At 38.7% G+C, this 25,352-nt stretch overlaps 1 protein-coding gene across 7 annotated transcripts in view; it reads left to right on the forward strand.

Annotated features, from left to right (window-relative positions):
* Positions 1-25,352, forward strand: part of WWC2 (WW and C2 domain containing 2) — a 217,178-nt gene that overhangs the window by 111,236 nt on the left and 80,590 nt on the right. For all 7 annotated transcript variants that reach the window (XM_073341736.1, XM_073341738.1, XM_073341735.1 and 4 more), the window contains 6 exons: positions 4,802-4,931; positions 6,707-6,853; positions 8,139-8,212; positions 13,662-13,904; positions 21,730-21,819; positions 22,658-23,280. In XM_073341736.1, coding sequence (XP_073197837.1) covers positions 4,802-4,931; positions 6,707-6,853; positions 8,139-8,212; positions 13,662-13,904; positions 21,730-21,819; positions 22,658-23,280 — 1,307 coding nt within the window. The remainder of the gene's footprint in view (positions 1-4,801; positions 4,932-6,706; positions 6,854-8,138; positions 8,213-13,661; positions 13,905-21,729; positions 21,820-22,657; positions 23,281-25,352) is intronic.

The following is a 25,352-nucleotide window of genomic DNA, read 5'->3' on the forward strand; positions in this document are numbered from 1 at the left end:
CACGGAGCCCTGGGCTCTTTAAATCGCCAGCCTGCGGAAGTTGGTCCGGTGCGGCATGGCATACTGGACCGAACCAGCTTAGTTTCACCTCTGCTCTGAATACAGGACAGTCACATAATAATAGATAGTCTTTGTCCTGAAGAACTTACAAAGGCACTGGAGAAGAGAATTATTATCCCTCGTTCACTGATAGTGAACTGAGGCACAGAGAGTGTGACTTGTTTAAGTTCACACACAAACTGGAAGAGCTGAGAATTGAACCTAGATCTCTCTGCTCCCCTGTGCAGTGTCAGGCTATCGTTGTGGCTTATTCTCCAAAGGTATCTTAACTTGTTTTAACTAAAACATACTATAAACTACGTCCTGTGTAGTTTAATAGAACACTTTTACACAACCTGATTCTCTGAGATGGAAGAAATTCCTGGTTCAGGAAACTGCTAGCAAAAAAAAGTGAACACAACTGTTGCTGCTTCAGTCATAGTGCGATGAGAACAAAGGATGGGGATGTAGCTCTAAAGAGAAACTAAATTATTTTCCTTCGTGTTGGCATATAGAGACCAAAGTCAAAGTAGGAGTGGAAGGCATTCAGCAGCTCATAATATCAGCTCCTTGAACTCTTTAATTGTGAATAAAAATGAGATATTAATTATTTAAATCTATAATAGGATGAGAGGAGGGAAAGGGAAAAGATAATTGCCCGGATTTATTTAACTATAAATTAAACTTCACTGGAGGGGCACTTTAAAAAAAAAATAAAAAAAATTCTGAAGCTTAAAGTAATAAAAACTCATGCCACTGTCTCTGGATTAAAGGTTAGCCAAGCATGCTGGCTTTATTATATTAATGCAACAATGAAGTATTGTTTTAAAGCAGTTTGCTTGCAAGTAATTCTGATAGGACTCCAAAGCATGTTTGAGAAACTGTCAGCAGCATACCACAGGAAAACAATGGACATTTGTTGTAGAAATTCAGGCAGTCCCTTCTGAACAGCACTAATCCATTAATTTAAAACAGGAAGACAGAATATTTTATGTGTCCGAGACTCTTCATGTCCATCTTAATTATATACAGAATAAAGAAGTTGCAGTTTGAATGTGGCACATCATTCTATTAAGCAGCATGCAGTTTATTACCTGACCACTCATTATGGCATGTCCTATAGCTATTTGACCTTAGAAATGAGGTAATTCATGAAAAGTCAAGTGACAACTGGCAGTAAATGTCCCCCTGCTCATAAGAGTTTCTGATGTAAATTGGAACCCAGTTTATTTTGTCTGTATAAAACGAGTGCTGAGTGGAAATGTTTCACAACCTCTTATCTTTATTTCTAAAGCCTATTCTTCCATCACCTCTCTGTTGGGTTATGGTCTCAGTGCTGTGGCACTGTATTCGAATCATGTGGGCTAATAACTAGGTTGGGCCAAAACAAACATATATTTCCACTTCTGTAATGTGCACCCATTGCAATTTCCATGTGTGATAACTGCCTTTGTTTTATGGTGTAAGTGCTCTGGACAAAAAGAGCATTTTTCTGCTGTGAAATAAAAATGAGTCAAAAGGTAAATGTCATGTTTGGTTTGCTGTGGGTATTCATCTTTTGTTTACAGCTACGGAACAAAATTTTCAAAAAGATACACCCAAGTTTCTGTGCAGAATGTGTTATGCACACAGCTGTCAATTAAACAATTTGTGCAGCACTTGCGGATAAAACTGAATATTTGGCTTTGGCAATCCTTTCAGAAAATATGGTCTACCTTATTCCAGCATTTATAATCGTTGGCACTGGTTTTGTTTTGTTTTTTTCATTACCAAACGTTTTCACATGGGGGACAAAAACTTAGATTTGTGTGTGCAGACTACATTTCTGCACACACATAGCCGATTTGCTTAGAATCATAGGACTGGACGGGACCTCAAGAGGTCATCTAGTTCAGTCCCCTGCGCTCATGGCAGGACTAAGTATTATCTAGACCATCCCTGACAGGTATTTGTTTAACCTGCTCTTAAAAATCTCCAGTGATGGAGAGTTTTTCCTAATGTCCACCCGAAACCTCCCTTGCTGCAACATAAGCCTATTGCTTCTTGTCCTGTCCTCAGAGGTAAAGAGGAACAATTTTTTTCCCTCCTCATCCTAACAACCTTTTATGTACTTGAAAACTGTTACCATGTCTCCTCTCAGTCTTCTCTTTTCCAGACTACACAAACCCAATTTTTTCAATCTTCCGTTATAGGTCATGTTTACTAGACCTTTAAATCATTATTCTTGCTCTTCTCTGGACTTTCTCCAATTTGTCTACATCTTTCCTGAAATGTGGTGCCCAGAACTGGACACAATACTCCAGCTGAGGCCTAATACACAATACTAGGACACAATACTCCAGTGGGCACGGAGTAAAGCGGAAGAATTACTTCTCGTGTGTTGCTTACAACACTCCTGCCAATACATCCCAGAATGATGTTTGCCTTTTTTGCAACAGTGTTATACTATTGACTCATATTTAGCTTGTGGTCCACTATGACCCCCAGATCCCTTTGCACAGTACTCCTTCTTAGGCAGTCATTTCCCATTGTGTATGTATGCAACTGATTGTTCCTTCCTAAGAGGAGTTCTTTGCATTTATCCAGATTATTTTGAATTATACTCCTATCCTCCAAAGCACTTGCAACCCGTCCCAGATTGGTATCGTCCGCAAACTTTATAAGTGTACTCTCCTTGCCATTATCTAAATCATTGATGAAGATATTGAACAGAACCGGACCAAGAACTGATCCCTGCAGGGCCCCACTCGTTATGCCCTTCCAGCATGACTGTGAACCACTGATGACTACTCTCTGTGAACGGTTTTCCAATCAGTTATGCACCCACCTTATAGTAGCTCCTTCTAGGTTTCTTTTGCCTAGTTTGTTTATGAGAAGGTCATACGAGACAGTATCAAAAGCTTTACTAAAGTCAAGATGTGCCACGTCTACTGCTTCCCCCCATTAGCAAGGCTTGTTAATCTGTCAGAGAAAGCTGTCAGGTTGCTTTGACACGATTTTTTCTTGACAAATCCATGCTGACTGTTACTTATCACCTTATTATCTTCTAGATGTTTGCAAATTGATTGCTTTATTATTTGCTCGATTTATCTTTCTGGGTACAGAAATTAAGCTGACGGGTCTGTAATTCCCTGGGTTGTACTTATTTTCCTTTTTATAGGTTGGCGCTATATTTGCCTTTTTCTAGTCTTCTGGAATGTCTCCCATCTTCCATGACTTTTCAAAGATAATCGCTAATGGCTCAGATATCTCCCCAGTCAGCTTCTTGAGTATTCTAGGATGCATTTCATCAGGCCCTGGTGGCTTGAAGACCTCTAACTTGTCTAAGTAATTTTAAACTTGTACAAATGCAGTTCCTTACACAAAATCTTGAACATGAAAAATTATGGCTGCAATTCTAGCACCTACTTTTGAAAACTGGATCTTAATGTCCAAAGTCAGAGGGAAAAATATAGTTCTCTAATATAAGTATTCTTGTAAGTAACTGTGCATGCACTGGATGCTCAGTATGACTTCTGATCATGGAAGTGTTTATGCATTCCTCACTCACAAGATTAACATCTTCAAGTGAAGATGGTGGACGATGAAAGAAGCAGAAAATGAATTGCATAAAAATGTATTCTCTACTAGGTGCTGATCTTTGTGAAGATGCCTGTTTCTGTTTAAATTCTGCAAGGCACAGCTGTAATAGTTTGCACAATACTATGAAATATTCAGTAAAATAGTACTAGATAGGAGAAATGTGTTTATAAATGGCACTTGTTAAAGTAAACATGGCAAGACCAGATGAAATACTTTTTGTCTTTATGTTCTACGGAGTAAACATCTAAAATGAAAATAAACAAAAAAAACCCCACCAACTTTTAAAAATCATTGATATTCCAAGAATTGTTTACTCTGTAAATTACCTACTCTATGGCATATGATGTCAATTCTCCAGAGATTCTGTGGGTAAAAGAGAGCCTGGAGATTGTCTGTGTGAACAGAACTGCTGCTGTTAACCATAGAATGCCTAAGAATAGGATGGATCAAGGGACGCTGAGCCAAGCTTGGTGCTGTTGTTTTCTGCTTACCTGTCAAAGTGCCACAGCATGGATCTGGATATGTGGGGGAGATGAGCGGGAGTGTGTAAAGTAACAAAACAAAAAATTCAGACTATACTGTGATCATTGACAGCAGCAAGAATTCATAATTCCTTCCCCTCCCTCCCCACAATTAAATATTCAGAAGTTAGTATTTTATTTAAATTGCACCCAAAGGCTGTGTCTACACTAACAGAATTTAGAAAAAAAATGTCATCAGTGCTACCACCAGTTCAGCTGTATTCATGTTAATATCTGTAGGCGTCCTACTTTTATAGAAGACTCCAACAGCTTCTGATCTCTTTACTGTTGAGTCATTAACCTTGCTGCTGAAGTCTTGTCTGCACTGAGGATTCCAGTGCTATTGCTGAATTGGTGGTGCCACTGGGCATTTTTTCCCAAATTTGTCTAATGGGTACATAGCTATAGAAACTCTCCAGCTTGGAACTGGATGTGGGATGGATTGATTTTTTTTTTTCAGTGCATAAACTAAGGCTTACATGATAAACATTTTAATGAAAACTTCCTTTCCCTTTTTCTGTTAAGGTAAGTAGTTATTTAAATAAGGAAGCTGTCTGTCTCATCCCCCATTCTCTAGAAATGAACTGTTCCTAAAATGGACCAGCAAGGATCATTGTTTTCTTTTCTGTGTCAAGCATTCCCAATCTGTCTTTTTACAGAATTGATCAAAAAATGTCTGGAGGTCAGAGTGGGTATGAACTGAGTGAAGCCAAAGCCATTCTGAGCGAGCTGAAGTCTATCAGAAAGGCCATAAGCTCAGGAGAAAGAGAAAAACAAGATTTAATGCAGGTATTTGTACTGATTGATTGACATCAACCCCTCAAGATAACAATTTTTTTTTAAATCCTAACCTGATTTAGTGGTGTTAACTACTCTTCACTTGTACAATGTCTTTAATCAGAGGAACTCAAATAATTTTGCAACACTACATATACCAACTTAGATGAAGAAACTGAGGCATTTAAAGATTACATGATTTGCCCACGGTCACACAGCAAGTTGCTGGCAGCGTCAGGACGAGAACATAAATATCCTGGCTCTGACCAGAAGTTCCTGTGGTGGTAATCGCTTTAAAAGAGCCAAGCATTAACCATACAAATCATAGCTCAGAGAGAGAGAGAGAGAATGCATGTTAAATATTTTTCCTCCTGTACTTAAGAAACCTGGGGGAAATCCTGGCCACATTAAAGTCAATGGAAGTCTTGCTGTTGATTTCGGTGGAGCCAGGATTTCACCCTGAGTCTAACTTCCACTATACCCATTCCGGAAAACATGTTTTGGCATAAGTAGCTAATTAGTCAGTTAGTTGACTCACTTAACAATAACAACAAAAGCGTCTTTCTTGTCATTACACAAAGGGTCATAATGTACCCTTTACTTTGTCTGAGAAGTCTACTTGTCTTAAGCATTTGATTTATTATCTTTTTATCTTCTGCATTTGTGTCATATATTGATTTGATTTAATATTATAAAAATGAACCTGTTGTGAATGCAAGGTCCAAGATTAAATTAGCATTTTCTGCCTTTTTATTTTGAAATGGTTACACTGTTTACTTGGATCAGCAATTCTTTATAAAATATTAGGACATGGAAAGGTTGACTTTCCATCTGCATATGGAATACAAAGGGTTGAAAGATAACAGAGCTCTCTTTCCTTTATTTCATCCTGTCCAGCAGATCACTGAACTTTACTGTGTATTGTGCCATGAAGTTCGATGGACAAATTTGTTTAATTCATGGCACTGCCTGAACAGTAATTTGCCAATATAAGCAAACTAGTTTCATAGGTTGGGACTGGAATCAGGAGACCGTGGTTCTATTCTTGTTTCTGCCTCTCTCTTGCTGTGTGACCTTGAGCAAATCACCCTCTTCAAGACTCAGTTTCTCCATCTATAAAAACAGAAAAGACCATTTATTATTTATATTGAAGTAGTCCACAAAATCTTCTCAAGGTGTTCCAAGTACAGGGGAAGATGTAGTGTCTTCCCCAAAGACAGCATACTTCATCTTGAGCAGCTTTATAATGGAGATGTGTTTCTGGGTATAAATAAACCAGTAGAGCTATTTGGATGGCTGGATAACTTAGTGCTAAATGAAAACTGAATGTTTATTCTTTTGGGATTTTTGATTAAATATCTCAGATACAATTTATGTATGGGATCCTTTTCAGATTACATTGTGGTCCTTCTGCTCCTGAAGACTCTATTGTGCCTTTTAGAAACAGCTTTCTTAAGGGGTCTCCCATGCATTCCCCTCTGCAGCTGGCCAGCTGTGCTGGCTGGTGCAAAAAGGACATGAGGTCAAGGCTCTGATTCTTCTCTTGGAACTTTTGCGGTGGCAGGTGGTACTAGGCTCATGCAGTCCTGGCATTCATCTGAATGCAGCCTGAGTGGACATGTAAAAGGAAGAGAGACACTCAACTGTACACCTCCCCAGGTCTAATCTGGAGCTGAATGAGGAAATAAGCTTCACACTATAGTGCTTAAACTATACATTGATATGTAGCAGTGGTGAAATGTTCCTGAAGTGCGAAGATGTAATAGTAAAGCATTCTCTGATTTCAGAGCCTTGCAAAGTTGAGAGAGCGATTTCACGTTGACCAGACCGTTGGGAGATCTGAACCAGATTTGAGGTCCAGCTCTGTAAACTCTCATTTGTCTCTCTCTAGACAGACTCTGGATGCAGGGTCTCAGACAGACATTTCTGGCGATGTAAGTCCTTTTTATTTTGGCAAGGGTAAAGGGAGAATGATGGTAGAATGCTGCTGTTGATGGGATTGGAATCTTTACTCTTATTGCTGTGTGTGTAACTAGGTGTAAGGGAAAATTACCTACCCCGGTACCGGGTAAATTTTTTTTTACTTTCCCCTTAAAAATTTAATCTGAATTTTTATTTCAAATTAAATAAATAATTTGCCATGAAGCCTTTGTATAGTAATCTGATTTTATCAAACAATTCTTACATAATATAGATGAACAGTTCTATAACTGGGAAGTATTTTTTATTTATTTATATGAGCCGTTTTATCTTAAAACATATTATGAAAGCCAAGTAACATAGAGGTTAAGTTTAAAGCTGATCTCTTTGAAAAACAGGATTTCAAAATTACCTAATAATTTAATTTTTGTCCAGCTGAAAACCAGTTGGTGAATTAGCCTTTCAGTGATTGTCATTAAAAAAATCTTCTGTATGTAGCTAACCTAGACACCTGTCATGAGTTTGCATTCAGAAATGTTTATCAAACATTGGCATTTTCCTGGGCGTTCATGAGCTAAATGTATAAAGAAAAGATTGTATTAGATTTTCAAGACATAGGCGTTGTCTATACTACTCTGGTAAATCGACCTAAATTACGCTACTCCAGCTACATGAATAACATAGCTAGAGTCAGTGTAGCTTAGGTCGACTTACTGCCGTGTCTACTCTGTGCTGTGTTGATGGGAGACGCTCTCCCATCGACGTACCTTACTCTTCTTGTTCTGGTGGAGTACCAGAGTCAACCGGAGAATGCTCTGTGGTCAATTTAGCGGGTCTTCACTCGACCCACTAAATTGACCCCACTGCATCGATCGCAGCAGCGTGGATTCCTGATAAGTGTAGACATGGCCTCAGGGCGTAACTTAGGTGTGGTTTTAGCAAATGCTATTCCATTGAAGTTCTACTTTGAATTCCATTGAAGTCAGAACTTTGGATGAAACCAATGTGGTTCAAAGTAGGATTTCAGTGGTGTCACAGCTGCTTACACCACATCTGAATGTGGCCCTAATGTCAATTTAGCAGTTGAAAACAAAAATAAACAGAAGAAAAAAATCACGAAACATTATGAATTTGAGTAGTGTATTAATTAGACCTTGTACTGAAAAACAGTTGGCAGACTGTGTTGCTACTACTGGGCATGTTTTCCATTTTAAGTAAGTAATTTCTGTAGTACATGCATTTGCTTTGTGTTGTGGATGTGTCTTGTATAATAATAAAGTTGATTTTTTTTCTCGACAGATTGGAGTGAAAAGTAGATCAAATTTAGCTGAAAAAGTCAGACTAAGTCTTCAATATGAAGAGGCAAAAAGAAGGTAATAGGGTTAGTTGCTTTGTTAAATTAAGTAGAATGTGAACTGGAACATGTTTCAGCATATAATGCATTCTGTAGCAGTACAACTAATCTTGTGCTTGCCATGCCATGACATCTAGTGGAGGGTATTTTTGGACAAATTGCAGCCAATGCATTCATTTCAAGGCTGTTCTCCTGTTTCTTACTTCTGTCAGAGACTTGAGTACTGGTTTATTCTTACTATAAAGTACAAGTTCTAGTTTAATATTAGTTCATGTTTAGAAACAAAAATACAGACGTACAATACAGAAATACAATAATTTGACTGCAGTTCACAGGATTAAGGAAGTGGAGTAAATTAAGTGTTAATTCCCAATCTCACAGAAAGTACTGGCAAACCCTTATGCCCATGTACATCCCACTGCAGGATCAGGGCTTCAGTTTACTATGGCACAAGTGGCTTTTTGGTTTTACAGAGTTGCTTCTCAGCGTGCGAGTTCCAGTATAGTCTCTGATTGGCTTAATGATCTCATTTCCGTTGGGAGCCTGGATAAATTAACCAATTGTAACCTTTTGAATGCTTTGCCCCGGGAGAAAGGAAATCAATATCTCCACAACTGATGAATGTGGGATGTCCTTCAGAGAAAATGCTGCAGTGACTGCTCAGAAAAGTAATGAAATTTTGATTAAAGGCTGCCACAACACCTGTGTAAACCGGTTTTGCAGGGCAGAGTTGTCCTAAATTGTCGGTTGCACTTGATTCTTCTTGACCACCAGAAAATATTATGTAGCACTGGGAAGAGATTTACTATGCCTATTTATCAGAGGGGTAGCCATGTTAGTCTGGATCTGTAAAAGCGGCAAAGAGTCCTGTGGCACCTTATAGACTAACAGACGTATTTGAGTATAAGCTTTCGTGGGTGAATACCCACTTTGTCAGATGCACGTCAGATGCATATTATGTCTAAATATGTTTATTTAGACATAATATGTGCATAGGTCACTTGTAACTAGTGTTCCAGTTGTGCTATGTTGATACTATTTCTGGTACTTCTTCATAAAATAGGTGTGTTGAAGTAAGGCTTTTATCAGAAACCAATCTTATTAACCTCACCCAATGAAGGGACTTTTTTCCTTTCATTATAGAGACACAGAAGCCTAGAGGGGCTTTTCACATTGAAGTTTCAATTTCTAAAGAACTAAGGAAATTCCCAGACAAAAATGAGATCTGAGATACTATTAAAGTTGTAAGTAGTGTGATACAGCATGGCCAGAGGGCAGCAGGAGAGTGTTAGAAGGGAGCCTTATGCCCTGTAGAGGGAAGAAAGTTTGCTATAAATTAATTAAAGCACCTGAAGCCAGTCACATGATAAAAAACCCCTGCTTCAATCAGACAAGAGGAGGAGTTGAAGTAGAGTGGATTGGCATTGGAGCGAAGAGCAGTTTGGAGGAGTTGAAACAGAGTGGATTGGTGTTGGAGCAGAGAGCAGTTTGGAGGGAAGCAAAGAAGAGTTTGGAGAAGTGCTGTGGTGGGCTAAGAAGACCAAGACCCTAGGTAAAGTGACACCTGGTTTGTGCAGAGAGACGGCAGGAAGCCGCAGAAGCTGAAGGGCAGGAGAGGGAAGTAGCCCAGGGGAGGGAACCGCTAGTTCTAGTGGTTTACTGCTATCCCTAGGGCCCCTGGGCTGGGCCCCGGAGTAGAGGGCGGGCCCAGGTCCCTCCCTGTCCACTCCCCTCCTCTAGGACACTAGTGGGACAGTTAATACCCCAGTTCAGAGGCAAGAAACGGTGCCCTGAACCCCCACCCAAGAAGAGAAAGCGCAAGACCCATCATAGTAGTGCCGGTAATTTGCCACAGTAGATATCAATTTAATGAGAACATTATAACTTTGGCAGTCAGGGATGGAAGAGGAGACATTTGAAGTCCTAGAAATTAAAACGTAACTTTTTTTAAAAGTAAAAGGCAGGAGATTACACAAACAACCTTTATTGTTCCCCATATAAGCACCTAACAGCTAGTCATCTTATTGGGAAACTGTACCTCAACCACATCTCCCATATAGACCATAATACTTGGTTTTGCCAGTAAATCAGTACTGTCTGCAAAAATGTAAAGACACAGGGCTATGGAGGTTATCTCAGTATCAAAAGTTGTATGATTTTTTTGGCTCTGGTTCATAATGTAAATAACATCAACTACCATCCAGTACTGTAGATACTAACAGACAGCACCTTTCCATAAGGACCGTTAATTTAAACATATGCCGTCCTCCATTTCAACGATGTGTTGGTGTCAAGAAACACGGCATCTCACATCTTCTCTCTATCCATGTAGACCAAAAACACTGACTGCGTCAGTCTACCAAACCCACCGTATAAAGTATATGTTAATACGAATACATAATACTGCACCATCAGATCTAGCTCTCTCCTCCATTACATATGGGATTTGGGTCAGATTTAAGGTTTTTATGAAACCTTAACTTTGAACTTCCAAGTATTTCTTCTTTATAACTAGAACATTTTAGTAATGTCATTTTAATTGAACGGATCTCTGTTTAGAATTTGGGCTGTAGCTTAATGGAGACATTCTGGAAATAACCCAGTAATGTGCATCCTTTTCAGTTCTAACAGGAAGCAAATGAGACTTCCTGAAAGACAGAACACATTTAAAGGCTTCCTTTTAAGGGAAGGGACATTCTGGTTTTATCAGTGACTAGAGAATGCTTTTGATAAAATTCCTGTATCTTGAAATAATGAACGAAGGTAACCAGTTTGTCCTCAGTCTCAATGCATAATCATATCACAGCATCTCCCATGCCAATTACTGTAGCCATAATCATTATTATAAAAGTAGTAAGTATGACCCTTCTTTCTGAAGTGTCAAATGTGTGAGATTCACTTGTCTTGTATTAGAAGAGTCAAGCAAGGGAAAAAACACTTTTTCAAATGGGTTTCCCAATTTGGAAAGTATAAGAAAATATTTTCTTTTTCAAAAGGCTACTTGCTTTTTTTTTAAATTAAATTAATTAATTCATATTGTTTAGCCAGAAAAATCTCTCTTAAACAGATGGAACTTTGGCTTTAAATACACTTGGGCATTTAGGGAAAACAGCAAATCCTGTGGGACAAACTCAGATGTTGCTACAAAAAGTCAGCTTTACTGGCCTCAACTACAGCAGATAAACACTTTTAAACTATTGTACAATGCTTCAAGTGAATTTTGGTGCTCACAAATTGGGCCCGGCTTTGAATCTTTATTTACAGAGGACAGGTACTGCATGAGCAATGCTATCTGTGGTGAAGCTCTTACTAATGTGCCTTGACCCGGTTAAGTGGGGAATGCCTCAGAGGGTGAGAGGGTAATTCAGTTTTCATGTCCATTTAATCCCTTTCCCCTCTGATGAGACGGTTAACAAGGTGCCAATTATGATAGTGGATAGCTGGCTACATCAGAGAAAGCTCTGAGACCACCAACTCATCCCATAAGCCATTAAACAGCTGTCAGCAGCATCTATTTTCAGACACGACCAAGGTTAGCTAGATTTGAACCAGTGACTTGGAGATGAAAGTCTCTACATCCCATTCTCAATGTGAAACCAATCAGTTGGTTTCCCTACAAGTCTCTCCTCCCTAACAGAATGTTAAATATAAATAATTGATATATTGAGCAGCTCCAAAATATGTTTACGTATAAATTAAACAGTTTATTTTTTCAGTCTCCCCAGTTGTTTGGTTACTGACTTCGTACTGCAGCTTAAAGTACTGTGTTCAACTTTGGTTTCATTGTTGTTTTATAAAATATCATGCTTCTGACTTGTGGGGTTTTTTTAAGCTGCTGGTATAGAGGTTGGAGTGGGGAGGAAATCTCCAAGATCTCAGTTTGTGATTCAACCACGTTTGTCCTTCTGATTTCTGAATTAAGTAATGGGGCGGACAGGTTATTGAGAGACCTGTTTTTTGTGATCAGTGACGCTAATAATATCATGCTTATTTAGCATTTTGATTATTAATTTTCCAGTACATCGAGGCAGTTGTTTATGGCTTTTCTGGTTGAAGCTAAAGAACAGCTGATGTTGGGTCTTTCCAGACTGCAGAGAGATTGTGAATAACAAATTTACTCTTGTTTGTGAAATATTATATGGGCCAGATCCTCAGATGATGTAAATTGGCATTGAAGTCAGTGTAGTTACACTGATACACCAGCTGAGGATCTGACCCACATTTATTTAACAATGACAAGACACTCACTGCTTCTTACCCTGAGCTATCCTGCAATGTGCTTCTCTCTCACCTTCCCTTGCTCTGACCTTCTCCCAGTCTAGAAGAGGAGAGGTGCTGAATGGCTCTGGGAAATGTTAATGGGTGAGATAAACAGCTTTTGAACTAGGTGGTCTGTTGAAATCCAGCTCATGTTGGTAGTTACTGAAAGTTCCCATCCAGTAATTATGTGGTATATGTGATGTAAGTTTGATGGTCTTTGAAGCTCCCAGTGGGCTTCTGTATCTATGTAACGAAAAGCCACAATACAAATTTGTGCCCGTTAGTTTCAGCAGAGAGGTTGAGGACTGAATGGTTATGGAGAGGGAGCTACTAGAAGTAGTCCTTCCTAGTCAGGGTTGAGTCATGTTAGCCGGATAATGTTGGGAAGCTTCGACCCGCCCTTAGACATACTACAGTATATCTGTTCTGTCAATAAGCAGAAGACTTGCAGTCTAGCACCTCTGACAATTCACCCAGCCTTTAAAATGTTATCTCCCTTTCCTTTTTGCTTGCAACTGTTAATGGTACCTTACCTTTCAGAAGGGTGATAAGACTTCCTTCATCCTTTGAGACTCATTCATCTATTTGCCACTAGAGTTTGTGCCCAGATATCACGCTCGTTATGTCACAAAGTTGTACAAATATTCCATTACTGCAATTCAACCAGCCTCTAGCACTTTAGGGTAGCTGGGTACCTCTCTTGGTTCCATGGTCTACCCAGTGCTTCTACAGTGTCAGCAGACTGATGTTTTTAAAACATTCTAGCCGTAAACTGTATTTTTAAGTCAGCGTTTGGACTTTAGGAGAAAGAGGTTCACATTTTAAATACATAAATCTTCACATTTTAGTATGCCTCCATATATGAATAAAAAAAAATAAATGTGTAAGGGAGCACATTTTGGGGCATAAGCCAGTCATTAACTGCCTGGTGTTTGAAAGAAACTTCCCCATATTGGCAAGGAATGGGGTTCGTTGTACCTTCTGATGCATCTGGTACAAATACAGGCTACTGATCTGATGCAGTGTGAAAACTCCTTTTTCGTGAAGCAACATTAATTGTAAGCATAACTTTTTGTGCAAAATCTATATCCTGGTATGTACATGTCACGCACCTTTGTTGGTAGTTATAAAGTCTCCATTTTGCACTCCCAATTCTTTGGAACTGTTCAGTATGCCAGACCCAAATACATGTATCTCTTTTGTTTTAGCATGGCAAACTTAAAGATTGAACTATCTAAATTAGATAGTGAGACCTGGCCTGGAGCACTGGATATTGAGAAGGAAAAACTGATGCTGATCAATGAAAAGGAAGAGCTTTTAAAAGAACTGCAATTTGTCACACCGCGCAAACGCACTCAAGATGAGCTAGAGCACCTGGAAGCCGAAAGAAAGAGGCTGGAAGAAGAGCTGCTATCTGTGAAAAGCACTCCTAATCAAGCACTTGCTGAGAGGTACGTTTTCATCTTTTGCTAATGTTAAGTACTGTTATCTGCAGTTTAACCTTTGTACTTGTTGCAGGTCTGTGCTGTGCCTTGATGGACCATTTTCCTTCAGTAACTGTTCTGTGCAGATCATAATTACATTTATTATTATTCCACTAAGAGTAACACAGAGGATCCTGTTGTATCATGAAAGAAAACACACACCCTGTATCGGTTGTGCAGTATCGGTTGCTCTGCATTTGTTACCAGCATTAAAATGCCTATGAAAGATGTTGGATAATTGAGGAATGTCAACATACCATCAGGAGGGCAATATATCATTCACTGGTTTCAGATAATAGCTGTAAGCTGTTTGAACTCTGGCTATTTGATTGTTGCAACATCTGAAATCTCTCGCTGGGTTTCATTACACAAATAATGCAGATGTGTCACTGCTTTAAGCTCAGAAGAAGGCAATTGCAGCAGAACTTCACTAATTTGCACTAGTAAATAAGATGCCCACTGCAACATACTGAGTTTTGCCAGCTAGAGAAAGAGCTTGAAAAAATTAATGGAAACTTTGTCACAAAATACGACTTACGTTAAACAATGGTGGATGTAAATTTTATTGGGGATTTTTTTCGCGTTAGTAAATACACTGTAGTATGTCTGGTAGAAATAAAGAAGTCAATATTCAGACTTTCACTATTGCACTCTGTCAAAGGTCTGATCCTGCTCAGAGTCCCATTAAAGTGAATGGCAATGGGAGCTAGATTGATTTGAGCCCTAAATCATTGAGTAGAGAAGACACTTCCCATTTCTGTGTGCAAATTATGTCAATTGTATATTAGCAAAGGGTAGATTAAGCAAGGTTTGATTTACACCCTTTTCAATCCTTTAAATTGTGGTTTGTTTCAGTTATCCACAGAAGCAGGTTAGGGGTGATCTCAGCCTTATGAAACTACTGAAAAAATTTCCTCTTGACTTTTTGAATAGGAAGATTTGATTTGATGTTTTAAAATGTTAAAACTTTGTCGTCTTTATACAGTTCACCCTTCAATGGAGGGAGCAGGCAAAGACTATCTGTTCTGCACTCAGGAAGTCTAGTTTTGCGAAGGGGACTAGGTTTGAGGATAGGATGTAGGGAGACTTGTGCGAAGGGGCTGGCAGGAAAAATAAGGCAATTTGGAAGGAAGTATAGCAGAGCGGGATTACCTCAGAAGAGAGCCAGCATGCTGGGTGTGTTTAGTAATATTTACAGTCTCAAGAATAATTCCTGAATCATGTGAGAATTAGAAGTGCATAGAGCCTTATAGATGTAGAGATGTGTTTGAATGGAACTAAATTTCCAAGGAAGAAATTAACCAGCTGTGTTAGTAATCTCTCTGATTAAGTTACCAGAGATGTGTTGCCCTCTAACATCCATTGATGAAGTAATAAATAGAAAAAAGAAGAATCATAAAATCACATTTATAACAAATTAAAGAGTGTAAACCAAGGGTTTGATAAGTAGGCTAACTAGTAACAACTGGATCCTGGTTCTTATGCTACGATTTAGCAGTTGATTTATTAGTCTGTGTCTGAATTTGCATGTTTATCACTAAAGATAATTTTGTGCTTATAGGTGTGTGCACATATAAGACAGATTCTTAATTTACATGAGTATAATAAAAAAGTAAGTTACATTTTTTTTCTGCTATCAAGAAGAGATGTGATGATGATATTTTCCAGGACTCTGTTTACTGTGTGGCTGGCTGGTGACCCATTCTGGACTAACATTTCCCTCTGTCCCTCCACAAACTGTCCTCTAACTAGAATGGCAGAATGCTGTGTCTCTTCCGAGGCCGTCAGCAGTTCTGGTATTCTGTCTTCTGACCAGCAGGTGGTACTTGAAGATAGGGTGCTCATGCTTGACTGAACATTATAATGAATCTCAACCTGTAACCTTTATAACTTAACTACATCCCATACCTCCAAAGTAAATATGCTCTTTTCACACTAAGCTTGATTTGTTGCATCTCTTGCTGACTCAGAGGTACTCTAAATTTTGTAAAAAGATTCAAAGGTGAACCTTTCCTGAATTTTTAAACTCTTTTAATTAATGGTCAAACCTCCGAATGTTACTTCCCAGAGGACAAAAGAATCACCCCTGCAGTGATTGTGGGAGCAGCCAGTTCAGAAAACCCATCTTTTCTTCAACAAATGGCAGTGTGGCTGTATTGCAGTCTTCTTTTATAATCTTCAGTGAATACGGTAGGTTTCTGTCTGGTTTGCACGGAAATAGCATTCCATTTTTCCTAGTTATGGAACTATCAAAAGGGCCCCCTGCTGTTTCTCCTTGATTTCCATTTATGGTAGTGAGTTCCTTTATTTCTTTGGCCATAGGAAAGGTCCCCTGATTGATTGTAGGCTGTCTGGTCTTTGAGGGAGTTATCTAGTGAATTGTTTTTCTGTGTCCTTGTCCTTTCATTACTGCTTCCAAAATGGTGGTAAGGTCTTGTGTTTGGCATCGACAACCATGTCCAGATCACGTTGGGAGAAGAAGGTGGCGTGGGGGGCAGAAGAAGTGAAGCTGCTACATTTTGAGGTATTGCCCACTCAATTAGAAAACTTTCTCACGTGAAGGAACTGTCCTTAGTCTAGAAAAATGGCTCTTTAATAATTTTTTTTCACATTTCTGCTCTGTTGTGGAAAAGGACTAAGAAAATTCTCTGAAGTTTTTCAGAAGTTCTCCTGATAATTCAGTTGCATTCCTTTAAATCACACTAAATATTTTTGTTCTTTGTGGGGTTTGTTGTTGTTGTTGTTTTGGTTTTTTTTACAAAGGGTCAGATCCTTATCTGATGTAAACTGGTATAGTACCATTTACTTCACTAGAACTATATCAATTTATTAGCAGCTGAAGATCAGGCCTAAAATATTTTTCTTAATGCTATTTTAAGTCTCTTCTAAATCTCTTTATTTTATTTATACATTTGTAGAAATTACAGATTGTGTAATTAACTTCTGAAAATAAGTTGTTGTTTTTTAAAGTACAACCTATCAGACTGTCTCAAAAACACATATATAATTAAGAACATAAGAATGGACATATTGGGTCAGACCAAATGTCCATCCAGCCTAGTATTCTGTCTGACAGTGGCCAGTTCCATGTGCCCCAGAGGGAGTGAACCTAACAGGTAATGATCAAGTGATCTCTCTCCTGCCATCCATCTCCACCCTCTGACAAACAGAGCCTAGGAACACAATTCCTTACCCATTCTGGCTAATAGCCATTAATGGACTTAGCCTCCATGAATTTATCCAGTTCTCTTTTAATCCCTGTTATAGTCCTAGCCTTCACAACCTCCTCCGGCAAGGAGTTGCACAGGTTGACTGTGCGCTGAGTGAAGAAGAACTTCCTTTGATTTGTTTTAAACCCGCTGCCCATTAATTTCATTTGGTGGCCCCTAGTTCTTATATTATGGGAACAAGTAAATAACTTTTCCTTATTCACTTTCTCCACACCACTCATGATTTTTTATACCTCTGTCCTATCCCCCCTTAGTCTCCTCTTTTCCAGTCTGAAAAGTCCTAGCCTCTTTAATCTCTCCTCATATGGGACCAGTTCCAAACCCCTAATCATTTTAGTTGCCCTTTTCTGAACCTTTTCTAATGCCAGTATATCTTTTTTGAGATGAGGGGACCACATTTCTAGGCAGTATTCAAGATGTGGGCGTACCATGGATTTCTATAAGGGCAATAAGATATTCCCCATCTTATTCTCTATCCCTTTTTTAATGATTCCTAACATCCTGTTTGCTTTTTTGACTGCCGCAGCACACTGCGTGGACATCTTCAGAGAATTATCCACGATGACTCCCAAGATCTTTCTCCTGACTAGTTGTAGCTAAATTAGCCCCCATCATATTGTGTGTGTATAGCTGGGGTTATTTTTTCCAGTGAGCATTACTTTACATTTATCCACATTACATTCCATTTGCCATTTTGTTGCCCAATCACTTAGTTTTGTGAGATCTTTCTGAACTTCTTCACAGTCTGCTTTGGTCTTAACTATCTTGAGCAGTTTAGTATTGTCTGCAAACTTTGCCACCTCACTGTTTACCCCTTTCTCCAGACAATTTATGAATAAATTGGATAGGATTGGTGCTAGGACTGACTCTTGGGGAACACCACTAGTTACCTTCTCCATTCTGAAAATTTACCATTTATTCCTACCCTTTGTTCCCTTTCTTTTAATCCGTTCTCAGTCCATAAGAGGATCTTCCCTCTTATCCCATGACAACTTAATGTACGTAAGATTGAGGGACCTTTGTTGAGGGACCTTGTCAAAGTCTTTCTGGAAATCTAAGTACACTGTGTCCACTGGATCCTCCGTGTCCACGTGTTTGTTGACCCCCCTCAAAGAACTCTGATAGAATAATAAGACATGATCTCCCTTTACAGAAACCAGGCTGACTTTTGCGCAACAATTTATGTTCTTCTATGTGTCTGACAATTTTATTCTTTACTATTGTTTCAACTAATTTGCCTGGTACCAATGTTAGACTTACTAGTCTGTAATTGCCAGGATCACCTCTAGAGCCCTTTTTTAAATATTGGTATTACATTAGCTATCTTCCAGTCATTGGGTACAGCAGTTGATTTAAAGGACAGGTTACAAACCATAGTTAATAGTTCTGCAATTTCACATTTGAGTTCTTTTAGAACTCTTAGGTGAATGCCATCTGGTCCCAGTGACTTGTTACTGTTAAGTTTCTCAATTAATTCCAAGACCTCCTTCAATCTGTGACAATTCCTCAGATTCGTCACCTACAAAAGTTGGCTCAGGTTTGGGAATCTCCCTAACATCCTCAGATGTGAAGACTGAAGCAAACAATTCATTTAGTTTCTCTGCGATGACTTTATCATCTTTAAGTGCTCCTTTTGTATCTCGATTTCCTAACACTTTGGCAATGAGCTTTAACAATACATGATCTATTAATAATCACAAAATAAATATTTTTAAAATAGTGCAAATCATTCAGGTAGGATGCTAATGCTTTCCCCTTTACTACTTTTGCAAATTGGCCATCATTTTATGTAACTAGGGCTACAGAAAATCCTTGGCCTAATCATAGTCCGAAACCAAAACCTTCTTGTCTTTAAACTATTATACATTTAGCAGGAAATACAGCATGCAGAAAATACAGCATGTTCTTAAAACAAGAAATACCTTTCTTTTGACTATGCTTACTTTATTTGCATCAGACTTGGGATGAAATCCTAGCTCCACTGAGGTCATGGGTTAAACTTCTGTTGACTTCATTTATCACTGAAAAGAATATTCCCTTTAGATTTCCAGACTTGACTCGAGATTTGTTTACCATCATTGCTGAAACAATGGCAGAGCATATGGTACCAGTAGCAAGGAATATTTAAAGATTACTTAATAGGAAATGAAAAAGTTTAGAAATAGTGACTAGGAGGATTAAATCCAGTAAATGAATTAAATAAACATGAAGCATTATCAGTTAGTCGATTTCCCTTTGATGTAAATAATACCTAAAATATAAATATTGCATGACTTCAAAAAATTTCCCAAAGTCTCAGATTTTTTAGTTTATATTCTATTGCAGTCTTGTACTCCTGATAGTGATTTTATGCTGTCAACTTCTATTTGTGACTCAGCCATCTTATCATTGAAACCTTTGAGATTTAGCGACAGAATTGACATAGCATTCTAAATTAGATGTAATTTCACTTAACATTAACATTAAATCAGAATAATCAAATGTTATTTCCAGTGACTGAACTACATTAAATATAATAGAGAAATCTTAGAAGTACCAGTAGATTGATTTAGAGGAAATTTCATTTTCAACTGATTGTACAGCTTGCTAACAGAAATATAGGTATATGAGTAAGGGACACTGATAAGAGCAAAAGGCTTCTTATCACATATTCTCTAGTCTTCATTGTTTCTGGTAACTCAGAAGTTACAAATTTTTGCACCTCCTTCCTTACCTAGTTGCTGCTTCCACAAGGGAAGGTGAAAAGATACCTTTAAAAAGTCACAAAAATATTAATAGAAGATTAACATTGCCTGGGGGAGAAAAACAGGAGAAACTGTAGTTCAATAACTGTAGAAAGAACTGAAAAATTACAAAATGGCTGAAATGGGGGAAAGAGTCTGAAATCATAGATTATAACAAGCAGCAGAAAAAGTAAAAGGGTTTAACTTGGGAGCCTTGAGAGACTATCAACAGCAATATCAAGACACTAAATGGGACCATCCCTACCCAGCATCTGCTTAAGGTTAGGCTTCTCCTTAAGTGCTTTGCTGAGCAAGGATGTGCTTAAACACTCTGCTGAATTGGGGCCTTAACCCCTCCCTAAGGTATTGGTGCCACTAAAGAGGCTTAGTCCTGGGACCCTCTGAGTGTAATAATCTGTTTTTCATGCAGGTATAGTATCTTTGAATGTGTATGCTATATTTGCATATGAACGTTGGTTTGTTCCTGCTGGTACTGAGTGAGGAGTCTAAAGGGAAAGTTTCTGAAATAAGCCTAAAACTTCTTTTTTTAAAATGGCTAATACTTGTGATTCAGATCAAGTGCTTGAGAAATATTGTGTGTAACTTGACTGAGCAACGGCTAATGGGGAACATAATAATCCACAACTATGGGAAGAGAATTAGTTAACTCCAGCAAGAGATAACAATGTATTTAGCATTATGTCTGAAGAGATCAATAAATGGTATGCTAAGGTAAAATTCTGAACAGGAGTCTAACTGTCAGAAGAGCTTTTCTGACAGATCTGCCGGACTGTTGAATTGTCAGCCAAAAGAAACCAACACATTTCACCACTTGGATCTTTAGAGCTAGACTGGACAAATGTACAGGAGGGAACAGTCCTACGTTGGGATTAAGATGAGCTGGATGATGCGGTGGGGTCTCATCTCTAACTTCTGTGACTCTATGAAGCAAAGACTGGAATGTTTGGGATGCAGTACTGTGTGTCCTGGACTCCTAGATACTATCCAACATCTCTGAATTCTAAACCTACTTGTTAACTTGGATCCTGTTTGGGGTATCAGATATTTTTCTATATCCATATATGAAGCATCTGATGTACAAAGGGACTCTCTCTTGACTCCTGTTTCAAACAGCAGTAGTCAAAGTGCACTACGGAACTTACTGTACCCAGTAGCAGTGTTCACGCAGCAGGTTGCTGCACAAAGCTGGTGAGCTGTTAGATTTACTCCCTGGCCTGCTGCTTGCTAAGTCTCCATGCAGACAAACACTAGTGATTTTGCTTCCATTTTTATTTTTTTTCCACAGTATTCCCCAGAGTTCTTAAATTTTCAGAATTTACACTAATATTTGCTTTCCTGTTTCCTGGGGTTTGTTTGGTTTTTTTGGTGGAACTGTATTAGATAAGTAGCCAATATACAGCTTGCTAAAATGCAATAGATACAGCTTTTACACTTTTTAAGTTATGGATGTTTTCCAAACTCCTATCCCCATTCTTTTTCTTTCTCTTTGCATGCATGACATTTCTCTCTGTATAGTGTGTATACAGATCTTATTTATTACTTGTATGATGACTCAAGTTTGTGTGGTGCCTTAAATTTCACAGTCCCTTTTCTAAATTGCTTAGAATCTTAGCCTGTACAATGTAGTTGAAAGCTAGGGCGAGACCAAGTAGAGTCAGAACTGATTAGCAATGACAAGCAAGGGGAAGGAAATGGTTATAAGGAGGAGTGGGAGGCCTTAGCTTTGTTTCCTAGCTATAAAATATTCTTCCATATTTACTTTGTGTCTTGTATATTTTATAATGTCTTTATATACTTGAATATAGTTTTTTTTTCCAGGTTGAAATTGGAAGAGAGAAGAAAAGAGTTGGTTCAGAAACTTGAAGAAACTACAAAGTTAACTACTTATTTGTATTCGCAGCTTAAAAGGTAAGGCTGCATTTTACATTATGTTTTAACAAGAAAAAAATAAAGACCGGTTTTCAGCTGTGGTGCAGTAGAACTGAATATGTCTGAACTTCATTTTTAGGTATTCTGCTAGCTGGAGACTGAAACAAGTTTGTTTGATAATTGTGGCAAGACACATAGGTGCAGTTGCTTCTAGCATTCTCTGTGCAAATCTGCTGTATCTATATAACTTTAGTAAGTGTACAAGAATGGATTTTTGCACGTTTTATAATTAAGCAGAGAGCAAAGCATCTTCTTGCTTAGATTAAAAAATGGTTGGCAACCATCTTTTAGTACATGAGATGTCTCCAAAAAACCCTTGTTCCTAATGAAAATCCTTGGGGTTTTTTTTGAGTATGACTATATCTATAAGTTTGACTGCACGACCGTCAGCTTTTATTACCGACTGAGCCTCATTGCATGGACATCTTCATAAACATTAATGTAAACCGTTTGTTCTGGTTTTCTTTTTTTCAGTTAACTTATTTTTTCCAGAAATAAAATATTTGTTGCAATGATAATCACAGTGACATTTTCCCCTGTAATTCATTATTTTAAAGTCTGACTTTATGAAATTACATTATTGTTGTTAATTTTATAGTCATGACAGAGGGCTGCCTACTGTACAGAGGATTTAAAGACCCATTCACTGCCCTGACAGGATTATAATTTAAATACCTCATGTCACTGTTATAGGGATAGCATCCCCTTTGTGGTCCAGGAGTGCACCCCTTCAGACCTCATCTTTTACTATTGTGTGCTGGTGGTCAGGTCTATAGTAGATTAATAACATAAATGGTTGTTTGTCCTGTCTTTGCAGTCTCTCCGCCAGTACATTATCTGTCTCTTCAGGGAGCAGCCTGGGATCCCTGGCATCCAGTCGGGGGTCTCTGAACACATCCAGCAGGGGGTCACTAAACTCCCTCAACTCCACGGATCTCTATTATAACCAAGGCGATCAAATAACAGACTTGGACTATCAGTATAAACTTGACTTCATATTGCAAGAAAAGAGTGGTTACATTCCTTCTGGGCCTATCACTACTATTCATGAAAATGAGGTGGTCAATTCCCATGGGAGATTGGGATACAGTGACTCTTCTGGATCTCTGGCAGTAGGCCACCCTCCAAAATTGACTGAGCCGCCCAAATCTGTGACATCACTGTCTTCAAGATCCTCCCTTTCTTCCTTGTCCCCTCCAGGGTCTCCTTTGGTTTTGGAAGGTGCATTTTCAGTGTCTGCCCAAGATTCCCCCCTGCACCACCTCATCACAGACTTTGAAGACTGTGAATTGCCTGGTGATTTTGCAGGTATTAGTCTCTGTGAGAATCAAATGTCATTGGACTCTGAAGCCAGAGCAACCTCACAAGCTCTTACAGATGATAAAGATCACAATGAAAGTGTTCGGCAGCCTTTGTCACCTTTACGTGAAGGAAATGCAGGTAAAGAAATAATTGTAATCTGAAACCTCTATGGAATGGATAAAAATTATTAACTAGGGTCCTGACTTTTAAGTATAGGTCTGCCTCTAATATGATCAATAACCAATTTGGGCAGGCTACACCTGCGCTTGTGGGCAATCAGTAGATATTAGGAACAACATGTACATTTTTAAATTTAGGGTTCTGTCCTACAAAGTGTGGTGTCTGCAACTTAGATTGAAATCAATCCAATGAACTTTACAGGATGAGTGAGGTCTTTAGTAAGTAGTCAACTATCTTCTTTATTACCTTAGAATATAATTTGTTGTTGGTTTTCCAAAATAGTATCTCAGCATTGGTCGAACTCTTCTCCCATTGAAGTCAGCGGTACAACTCCCATTCAGTTAATTTAAACTGAAGACATTCAAATATTCTTTTTTGGTTAGTTAAATAACTGAGCTGTGCATATGTACTCTAAAAATGTCCAGGCTGAGCTATCCAGATACTTGATGTATTCATGCACTCTATGAGGATTTTTTACAAGCACCAAGATATATAATCTTCTTTGGTTCTTAGGCCCAGAAAGATGTGTTTTCTTTGAAAATTTGCCCAAGAAGGATGAAAACAACAGAAAACAGAGAGAGGCAATTAACATGCAGTTGCACTACTGAGCTAATTAATAGTTGGGATTCAGTAACCACTGTATTGGCTGTTTAGGGAATCCTGTACTAATATGCTTCTTTTCAGTTCTGTATGAAGAACTCTGCTTGTTTAAGTTTTACGGTGGAGAGAGATGTTCAGACCCTGATTTGGGGGAAGAGGAAAGGGGGAGTTGCTTTTGTGTACAGTATTGCACTGCCATCTTCTGGCCAAGATGATAAGTTGCTGTCCAGCCTTGGTTTCTTTCTTATTGCTCTTGTTACTACGTACTCTGTGACTTACGAGAAGAGCTCATACACATCTAATTTTTCAAAAAACAGATTCTGAAATCTGGTTAGCATGGTCACTCTGACCTCATCAGACTGTAGAACTCTGTACGGCACAGTGGTGGTGATAGCCAAATCTGGTGGAACAATAATCCTTGTCAAAGGCTGACTTTTTCAAAGTTGAAAGTCTATGTGATGCATGATCCTCTACCATTTAGTTTCCAACATTTTTTTAAAAAAGTCATTCTCGGGCAGTTGTGAGGAATAACAGGGAATCTGGGCACTACCTAAAGGGCACAAGAAGGTTGCATGAGCATCCTGTGGAACTGTAAGTGACTTCAGAATGAATACCTCAGTTCTCAATAACTAGCAGGTCAAAAGGCAGGAATCCTGAGTAGCAATAGAGCAATGGCCAAATCTCTCATGCCCTGCCATAGCTATCCCTCCTTCTTCTTTGCAGTAATCCCACTAAGGGGAAGGAGGTGGGAGGAATCTATCCGACAGTCGTGGCAAAGTGAGTCTTTCTCTGATGCTTGTAGTTTGTAAGGCCCAAGGAAGGCGTTACTGTCTCCATTCTAGAATCAGCAAAAAATGTGCAGAGGAGATGCCACTAAGGATGCCAACAAATGGAGGATTACATCAATATAGATGCAAAAAAACCCCAACAATTGTTGAATGTTGGAAGGATATTTTCCTCATTCAAGCTATGCAAAGAAGAAGCATCCATATAGATTTGCTGCATGCAATGTAAGAGAGACTTTCATTTGATTACAGTCTTCTGTAATAATATATATTTGTAATTCCCCTGTCAGTGAGATACCTAATGCCTCCTAAGTGACAGTCGTAACATTATTAAAATCCCAGTTGCCAAGATGTGACCAGTCATTACCAAATCTAAGGTGCTGGCTTTGTTGCAATTGTTGAGATGTATGTTGTGTTATGCCATCCCTGCACGTTTATTATAAGAACATAAAAATGGCCATACTGTGTCAGACCAAATGTCCATCCAGCCTAGTATTCTGTCTGACAGTGGCCAATTCCAGGTGCCCCAGAGGGAGTGAACCTAACAGGTAATGATCAAATGATCTCTCTCCTGCCATCCATCTCCACCCTCTTGCAAACAGAGCCTAGGAACACCATTCTGTACCCATTCTGGCTAATAGCCAT

Source organism: Lepidochelys kempii, chromosome 4, assembly GCF_965140265.1.
Source record: "Lepidochelys kempii isolate rLepKem1 chromosome 4, rLepKem1.hap2, whole genome shotgun sequence".
In the NCBI taxonomy this organism is placed as follows: domain Eukaryota; kingdom Metazoa; phylum Chordata; order Testudines; family Cheloniidae; genus Lepidochelys; species Lepidochelys kempii.